This window comes from Cherax quadricarinatus, chromosome 52 (assembly GCF_038502225.1).
Source record: "Cherax quadricarinatus isolate ZL_2023a chromosome 52, ASM3850222v1, whole genome shotgun sequence".
Lineage (NCBI taxonomy): Eukaryota > Metazoa > Arthropoda > Malacostraca > Decapoda > Parastacidae > Cherax > Cherax quadricarinatus.
The window spans coordinates 21613710-21623690 of record NC_091343.1 but is presented as its reverse complement, the minus strand read 5'-3'; the positions used below and the strand labels follow the sequence as shown (position 1 = coordinate 21623690).

Sequence of the window (9981 nt, the reverse complement as noted above, 5' to 3'; positions counted from 1 at the left end):
GGTATGAACGGCCCACGAGAACAGGAGAGAAACCAGCAACTGGAAGCGTAAATCGGCACACACACACACACACACACACACACACACACACACACACACACACACACACACACACACACACACACACACAGTCCCTAGACAACCAGAATACCAACTACAATTTGTATAAATGGACTTTTATCAAGACTGATGAGCTAAATACATCGACTCCAGGCTGAGGGACTGAATAACTCAAATTCCTCCTCCACCTCCTCCTCCTCATCTTCCACCGATCTCTTTATTGGACTGAAGAAACCACTGGCTGGTGAAACGTTCCCAGAATAAAGATACCTAAATGTGTTACACAAGAGTCTAATTTATCTACCACTACAATGGCAAGTCTTACCCTGTACTTCCCTCTCAGGATTTCACCAACTCTTTAAACCACTTAAATCCCCTCCCACGAGACTTCAAGAAAAGGGGCTTCTCCAGGTTGATACCTTTCCTAATCCAAGTACAGCGTGAAGGAGAAATGGAAGAGAAGTCAAACCCGGAGATGATGGAGATTCTGTTTGCGAAATTCATTAATGTAGAGGAGAAATTTGTATTGTTCCTAAGAATGAATAAGTAAAAAGAAGAAATGGAAAAGCCACTGGCTTATCCATAGATTTATATCTAGGAGTGCCAGATCATGGCACTCAAACAAAACATGAACGTATCATGGTAACAAAATTGAAAGTTATACATAACCAGATCAGAAGGGAGATGATTATAAAGAATGAAGTCATAAGGAAAATTAAAGAAAAAACTTATTAAGAAAATGGCCAGAGGATCTGCGAGGAGCTGAGCAGACAGTTCAAAAAGGTATTCACTGTAGAGTCAGGGATGTCAACGGAGAGAAGAAAGGACAGAGAGGATAACAACGAAGACAGGAAAACATCCTCACATTTGAGAATTATGTAGCAAAATTGCAGGGAAGGTTAGATTCATTATAAAAGAATCTAATACTATATCTCTGTGAGTTATGAAAGAAGCAACAGAAGCACTATTTGCACCACAAACAAAAGTCTTCTACATGTCTATTCCAGAATCTCCTGTTCCCCAAGATTCTACGTCCTTGCCTTCTTCCTCATTTCTTTAGTGCATCTATCATGATACTCAACTTCCTGAAGTGGTTGCGACTACCTCCTCCTCCTCCTCGTCCTCCTCCTCCTCCTAGCTTATCAATGAATGTCTTGGGTCTGGGTTCTCCACAGCCTCTTGAGATGAATGAATGAATCTGCTAAAAACTACGAAAAACAACATATGTAATGTAACAAATATAATGTATCGATAAAGAACAAAAGGCACAATATCGTGACTGGAACAATACACAAATAACACGCACATAGGAGAGAGAATCTTACAACGACGTTTCGGTTCGACTTGGACCATTTACAAAGTCACACTAATATTAGAACAAGGTCACAGACAAGACTCATTGAACTACAGACCTTTTCCATGGCAGCCATACTGTCCACGAAAATCAAAAAGATAATCAGATTGGATAATGCGCAAGCACCTGAAGAACGAAGAACTGATATAGACAGCCATTTTAGATTTAAAGGATAAAAGTCCTGTCTTATAAACACACTCGAGTTCTGTTCCAGAGTGACAGAGAAAAATAAGCGAAGAGAAGGTTAGATGGACTGCATATTTCTGGAATGTAAAAAAGGCATTTGTTTCTGTACCACACCAGAGACTGATTCACAAAATAGACGAGCAAGATAGAAAAAAACGTAAAAGATTCTATCTTATTTTCCGGCATATAAGACTCGCTATTTTTTTCCACAGAAAGTCTTCAAAAATTACCCTGTGCCTTATATGCTCAAGGTCAAGGTTTGGGTTAGGCTTCAGCGTAAAGTAAGAGAGTAACCCTTGAAAATGATTACTGATTTACCGTTTTGATAATTCTGTCGTGCGCCTTATATGTCGAAAAACAAGCTATTTAGCAGCACGGAAAAATAAAGAAGAAACAAGCTGGTGAAACTAGGACAACCGCAGCTCACCATGTATATCAGTAGCAAAATACATCCGACAAGAATGCGAATGGAAAACAATATGTGGTTTATGGCATTTACTGAGACGTTTCGTCCATCAGGGTCGAAACATCTCCATAATAGGTGTTATAAACTACACATTGTGTCTTATTCAAACCAATATTCCTCGATATGCAACACATGCCTTATCTCCCTGAATAAAAGAGTGCTGATGCTCAATTCTGATTTTGTTTAAAGACTCTTATTGACAAGCTCAATACTTCATTACCTGTGAAGTCTGTAGACACCGATGAAGTTATTGAAGAATTATGAAAGAAAGGTAGAAGAGAACATACGTGAATAACAAGAAACTTACGAACAAATAAATGAAACAGGTGTGCGATATGTACATAAAATCTCCTCTTTGAAGTGACTCTGTTTGACTTCTGAAGTGGAGTGTCTAGTTGAAGATCGTTTAACCCTAGTTTAGATAAAACGTGTTTATGTTTTACCTTTGCTCAGGCTGTGATGTTGCTTTGTTTCACAGCAAGAAGAGGGCTGTTTATCAGCGTTTTAGTTGTTGAAATTGAGACCAGTAATAGTAGTAGTAGTAATAGAAGTAGTAGAAGTAAGAGTGATAGTAGTGGTAGAAGAAGTAGTAGTAGCAATAGTATAAGTAATAGCAATAGTATAAGTAGTAGTAGCAGTATTAGTAGTAGTCATAGTAGTTGTAATAGCAGTAATAGCAGCAGAAGCAGTTGTAGTCGAGGTAGTAATAGCAAAAACATCATTATAATTGTAGTGGTAATAGCAGTAGTTGTAGTAGTAATGTTAATAGCAATAGTGGCAGTAGAAACAGTAGTAGTAATAGCAACAGCAATATTATAAATAAAACTAACAGCATCAGTAGTATAATTACTAAAACCAATAGTATTTATTATTGCAAAAAAAAAATATATATTATGAAAATCAGTGATATCAATATTACCTTCAATATTATTATTGACTCTTAAGATCATTACCCTACGTAAGATGCCCTCCTCCCTAATCCCATAATATCCTCAGTTATCTTCTGAGAAAATATCCTCAGCTCCGGGGGGAGAGCTGAGACAATATCAGGAAGATTCAACATTCTATAGATTATGCAGAGCCTTTATCAAATTATTGTCTGACAGATAAATTATGCAAATCCTTCTAAAGACTTACTTAAAGCTATTACCAATTAAAATCACTTCACAAATTAAATAAATGTAATAATGTAATGGAGTTATTATTTTTTTAATTACTTGTACAAATACAGAGATTGTGGATTTTCAAACAGTTACAAATTTTCTACTGCTAAAAACACCTGACATACCATGGTTTAAATTGTGGTAATAGAAGGTTATTGAATTACAAAATTGAAAGTATTTTGAAAAATTATATATTAGTGTGCATATAAGTGTTAATTTATACCTCAAAAAGGACATTTAATACATACACAAGAATATACATATATAACAAGTAAACAAACGCAGACGAGCACTCAGTCTACTGGGTAGACAATTAGCTATTAAGGCCTTCCACACTGTTACCCCACTCCTTCGTCAGGAGCTATGCTGTGAAGAAATAAATAATTGTAGCAGAAAATTCTTAGAGGACAGTAGAGTATGTGGTGGGCGCCATGTTCAGTCTCTGCGCCATGTTCAGTCTCTGCGCCATGTTCAGTCTCTGCGCCATGTTCAGTCTCTGCGCCATGTTCAGTCTCTGCGCCATGTTCAGTCTCTGCGCCATGTTCAGTCTCTGCGCCATGTTCAGTCTCTACGCCATGTTCAGTCTCTGCGCCATGTTCAGTCTCTGCGCCATGTTCAGTCTCTGCTCCATGTTCAGTCTCTGCGCCATGTTCAGTCTCTGCGCCATGTTCAGTCTCTGCGCCATGTTCAGTCTCTGCGCCATGTTCAGTCTCTGCGCCATGTTCAGTCTCTGCGCCATGTTCAGTCTCTGCGCCATGTTCAGTCTCTGCGCCATGTTCAGTCTCTGCGCCATGTTCCGTCTCTGCGCCATGTTCCGTCTCTGCTCCATGTTCAGTCTCTGCGCCATGTTCAGTCTCTGCGCCATGTTCAGTCTCTGCGCCATGTTCAGTCTCTGCGCCATGTTCAGTCTCTGCGCCATGTTCAGTCTCTGCGCCATGTTCAGTCTCTGCGCCATGTTCAGTCTCTGCGCCATGTTCAGTCTCTGCGCCATGTTCAGTCTCTGCGCCATGTTCAGTCTCTGCGCCATGTTAAGTCTCTGCGCCATGTTCAGTCTCTGCGCCATGTTCAGTCTCTGCGCCATGTTCAGTCTCTGCGCCATGTTCAGTCTCTGCGCCATGTTCAGTCTCTGCGCCATGTTCAGTCTCTGCGCCATGTTCAGTCTCTGCGCCATGTTCCGTCTCTGCGCCATGTTCAGTCTCTGCGCCATGTTCAGTCTCTGCGCCATGTTCAGTCTCTGCGCCATGTTCAGTCTCTGCGCCATGTTCAGTCTCTGCGCCATGTTCAGTCTCTGCGCCATGTTCAGTCTCTGCGCCATGTTCAGTCTCTGCGCCATGTTCAGTCTCTGCGCCATGTTCAGTCTCTGCGCCATGTTCCGTCTCTGCGCCATGTTCCGTCTCTGCGCCATGTTCAGTCTCTGCGCCATGTTCAGTCTCTGTGCCATGTTCAGTCTCTGCGCCATGTTCAGTCTCTGCGCCATGTTCAGTCTCTGCGCCATGTTCAGTCTCTGCGCCATGTTCAGTCTCTGCGCCATGTTCAGTCTCTGCGCCATGTTCCGTCTCTGCGCCATGTTCAGTCTCTGCGCCATGTTCAGTCTCTGCGCCATGTTCAGTCTCTGCGCCATGTTCAGTCTCTGCGCCATGTTCAGTCTCTGCGCCATGTTCCGTCTCTGCGCCATGTTCAGTCTCTGCGCCATGTTCAGTCTCTGCGCCATGTTCAGTCTCTGCGCCATGTTCAGTCTCTGCGCCATGTTCCGTCTCTGCGCCATGTTCAGTCTCTGCGCCATGTTCAGTCTCTGCGCCATGTTCAGTCTCTGCGCCATGTTCAGTCTCTGCGCCATGTTCAGTCTCTGCGCCATGTTCAGTCTCTGCGCCATGTTCAGTCTCTGCGCCATGTTCAGTCTCTGCGCCATGTTCAGTCTCTGCGCCATGTTCAGTCTCTGCGCCATGTTAGTCTCTGCGCCATGTTCAGTCTCTGCGCCATGTTCAGTCTCTGCGCCATGTTCAGTCTCTGCGCCATGTTCAGTCTCTGCGCCATGTTCAGTCTCTGCGCCATGTTCCGTCTCTGCGCCATGTTCCGTCTCTGCGCCATGTTCCGTCTCTGCGCCATGTTGAGTCTCTGCGCCATGTTGAGTCTCTGCGCCATGTTCAGTCTCTGCGCCATGTTCAGTCTCTGCGCCATGTTCAGTCTCTGCGCCATGTTCAGTCTCTGCGCCATGTTCAGTCTCTGCGCCATGTTCAGTCTCTGCGCCATGTTCAGTCTCTGCGCCATGTTCCGTCTCTGCGCCATGTTCCGTCTCTGCGCCATGTTCAGTCTCTGCGCCATGTTCAGTCTCTGCGCCATGTTCAGTCTCTGCGCCATGTTCAGTCTCTGCGCCATGTTCAGTCTCTGCGCCATGTTCAGTCTCTGCGCCATGTTCAGTCTCTGCGCCATGTTCAGTCTCTGCGCCATGTTCAGTCTCTGCGCCATGTTCAGTCTCTGCGCCATGTTCAGTCTCTGCGCCATGTTCAGTCTCTGCGCCATGTTCAGTCTCTGCGCCATGTTCAGTCTCTGCGCCATGTTCCGTCTCTGCGCCATGTTCAGTCTCTGCGCCATGTTCAGTCTCTGCGCCATGTTCAGTCTCTGCGCCATGTTCAGTCTCTGCGCCATGTTCAGTCTCTGCGCCATGTTCAGTCTCTGCGCCATGTTCAGTCTCTGCGCCATGTTCCGTCTCTCGAGAGTTTGAACATGGTGCCTGCCACATCAGCGTAGCTGCTGAAGAAGTACTGGGGTCAGCACGAATGGCCTTGAGTGAATTTTTCATTCCCTTGTGGCTTATTTGAATACACCCATTCATCCACACACATACACACACACACACACACACACACACACTACCTTATGTGTACACACACATGCCCTCACTCTTATCTCTGGTAGGCCTAAGCAGCTAATAAATAGTAATCTATTTTAAAATTTCTATACAAATCAGTGCCTGCCTCTCCCCATATTGATAATGACAAAGAAAAAAGAAACAGACTTTTAATCACATCGTATTCAAAGTACAATTTCTCTGTTGATACACCTTTACATTAACTGCGTTCGATTGAGTATCTAACAGACCTCTGCATGAACTGCAGGTGATTGAGTAGCTAACAGAATTTTACATCAATTGCAAATGATTGAACAGGTGGCCTGTAAATTATTCAACAAATGACTTCACAAAACGCATTTTTTTATCAACATGCTGTCGCTGTTTATAAATATTTTTTTTACAGATTTTTTACTCCGGGTTATTTGTATGATTGGAAAACATGACTCTGTCGTATTTACTGGGGCTGGCACGGTCCTCAATCAGCTCCCGCTAATGGCATGTTTTTCTGCGTGTTATTGGAGAGTTGGGTGTGTGCTGGGTGAACCATCGAAGTAGGTATTGGGATTTGATTCCCACTTAAGTGCCTTGATGCCGTTGAAGGGATCTTGATCCGGAACACGGAGATACTCCTCCTCTTTCTTGGTTCGAAGCAGAGTGCCGTCTGTTGTCAGCAGACGTTGGTAAGGTAGACAGGATAGAAAGGGGAAGGTGGAAAGGAGGGGAATGGAAGGAGAAAAATAAAGGTGACAGGAAGGTTTAGGGATAACAGGAAGAGGAAAGGTAAAGGTAATAACACGTATCCAACCATCAAAAACTGGGGAAAACAATATCTGTAACTAATAACAGTAAAAATAAAGGAGCAGCAGAAATTCTTGGAATCCACATTTCACAGCATTCGAGCCAAATAATGTGGCACTATCAAGGTCCGTTTCCTTATTTTCACTTTATTGATATTTTTTTTCCCTCTTATCAAGGGTCACATTCTAGCCTCGCCACATAACCGAACATTTTATGGGTTAACTGTTAGTGTTCCCGATCAACCTTTTGTTTCTGCTAATGCAATTCTATGGAGGGGAAAAAGGTCTTGCTAAATTCACTAGCAAAAGAAAAGGCACTCTTCTCAGAATAAGTTTTAATAGGGAAAATGTTTCGATCTGTGTTATCTAGTCATGACTTGATAATAGTCTCCACGGAGCGAAACGCTGTCGTAATAAATGTTTGTTCTATACAGTGTGCATTTTCTCCAACAGTGTACTTGCCACTTTGTACTCACTTATATGTACTCACATATATGTACTTGTATGTTCGAATTCATATGCACTCAATATATGTACTAGGTTATGAGTACTCTCTTATATGTCCTCACTGGCATCTATGGTAGGTCTAACCAGCTGACGTAAAACAACCTATTTTATAAGTCATACTAACTGATTAAACTCTTGGTATATACACAGTGAGAGTCATACACCAGTCGAAGTATATATTTTTTCTTTTAATACACTGTGCAGTGCTTCCTATACATCATAATGAGATCTATTATCAATTAATATTTATTCCAATATATCTGCTTTCTCCTACCGAAATTGTCCGATGTCTTAAAAATAAAACGATGCATTAAAAAATAAAGTAGGCACTTTAATAAATAATGGCATCTTAAATAATAAAGAGGGTATCTTAAAAATAAAGAAGATGCCTAAAAAATAAAGAACGTATTTTAAAAAAAATAAAGAGGGTACCTTAAAAATATCAAATGTACTTTAAAAATAAAGAAGATGCCTAAAAAATAAAGAACGTATTTTAAAAAAATAAAGAGGGTACCTTAAAAATATCAAATGTACTTTAAAAATAAAGAAGATACATTAGAGAAATAAAAAAGGTACCTAAAAAATAAAGATACCTTAAAAATAAAAGCTATGTATATCGTGAATACCAGATGTTTCTAATTCCTTGAAGTGAAGAGTAAGGGAAAGAAAGAAGAGGTGAGCTCATCTTCAACATCTTCAAAACTAAATTTAATCCGAGGAAGGGGAAATACATCATAACACAGTGACATCATTATGTGATAGTGGCATCAAAATGAGACTGACATTATTAATGAATCAGTGACATTATTGCAAATTAGTGACATCATCACGGAATAATCATAAATACATTTTTGTGGGAACAATAATATAATGACATCCTTAGAATACAGTAACCACAGTTTAATATAGTGACATCATTAAGTATCAGTGACAGAAGCATGCAAAATGAGAAACAGTGAACATGGTGAGAGAGTCAGTCATGGGAGACACCATGAATATGGTGAGACAAAAATAAGTGATATCTACTTACCATTAAGTATAATGAGGATGAGGTACAGGAGACCTGTAGTGTGGATGAGCGGATGATGTGGACTCATCTCACCAGGCTTGTGTGTGTGGATGCCTGGATGCTGTGAACTCATCTCACCAGGCTTGTGTGTGTTGATGCCTGGATGCTGTGGACTCATCTCACCAGGCTTGTGTGTGTTGATGCCTGGATGCTGTGAACTCATCTCACCAGGCTTGTGTGTGTGGATTCCTGGACGCTGTGAACTCATCTCACCAGGCTTGTGTGTGTGGATGCCTGGATGCTGTGGACTCATCTCACCAGGCTTGTGTGTGTGGATGCCTGGATGCTGTGAATTCATCAGACTCTCACTAACACCACAATGTTGCTCCGTAATCCTTCCCATTTCTGGGTTTTCCTCTCTCTTATAATCTCTAAAATTACCAGTGATTTTAAAACATTCCTGATTTTTTTCTGATGTGCAAATAGCTAGTTTGTTATTAATATTGCCATGTTTATTTTCATGTAACTTTTTCGAGCTGTTTTCAAATTGCAATCACAATTAATACGTCGCTTTCTCTACGTCTTTCAGCCTCTGTACATTAATTCGCACCATTATTGACATTTAATTTTGAATTCACTTACATTGCTTACTTTTTCACCACTTAAAATGTTATTTTATTATTCAGATTTCTATTAAATACGTACTATTTATCTACTTCTCATTTTTTTTGTCATGTCTTCCACATTCTCACTAACAAAAATTGTTTTATTAACATCTGTGTGAGATTTTTAAATCTTAACCATCAACAATTTAACTTTTGACATATATGTTTGACTCTCATTGTTTACAAAGTTCCCAGAACTTTCAAATATTCATGCAATTTTTTTGGGGGGCATTTCCTCTTCTTGTTCTTTATTTCGTTATTCTCATTGTCTTTGTATCATTCTCTTTTTCAGTTCTGTCGGTGGATGGGGAAAAAATCGAAAATGTTATTTGTTCCTATCTTGTTCTCAGTCATTGTTACCTGTTATTTTACAAATATTTAAGATGATTCTAACAAAAATGAGAGTTGATACACTTGTTATATTGTATTTTTTTATCATTCAAAATAAGGGGGAAGTAATGATGTTTGTGAAGAGTGATTGATCCAAGAAACTTGTGTGTGTGTGTGTGTGTGTGTGTGTGTGTGTGTGTTGCATTTTTCCCTGGTTCCCTAATCAATGTCGATCGGGTAACTATGCCATTTTTCTAGCAACAAATCATCGTTGATTGGGCATTGCTGCCTTTTTTATGCCTCGTCCACAAAGAGATAATTTCCCCTTGTCAGCCACGGAGACCCACAACATAAATTAATTTGTAGCAAAAGTTTTTGGTCGTTGTACTGCATAATGATGAGGCTAAAGTTTTATTGTGAAATTTCTCTCTCTCTCTCTCTCTCTCTCTCTCTCTCTCTCTCTCTCTCTCTCTCTCTCTCTCTCTCTCTCTCTCTCTCTCTCTCTCTCTCTCTCTCTCTACGGTTAATCCAATCCACTCTCCACTTTCACTTTATATGAAGTGGTGGGGAGGGTAAATACAAAGCTACACAAC

At 41.0% G+C, this 9981-nt stretch overlaps 1 protein-coding gene across 2 annotated transcripts in view; it reads right to left on the bottom strand.

Moving 5' to 3' along the window:
* LOC128696881 (neuronal acetylcholine receptor subunit alpha-10) overlaps positions 1 to 9441 on the bottom strand; it is a 75568-nt gene extending 66127 nt beyond the window's left edge. For both annotated transcript variants that reach the window (XM_070096118.1, XM_070096119.1), the window contains exon 1: positions 8415 to 9441. In XM_070096118.1, coding sequence (XP_069952219.1) covers positions 8415 to 8796 — 382 coding nt within the window. In that variant the 5' untranslated portion in view covers positions 8797 to 9441. The remainder of the gene's footprint in view (positions 1 to 8414) is intronic.
* Positions 9442 to 9981: the final 540 nt, after the last annotated feature.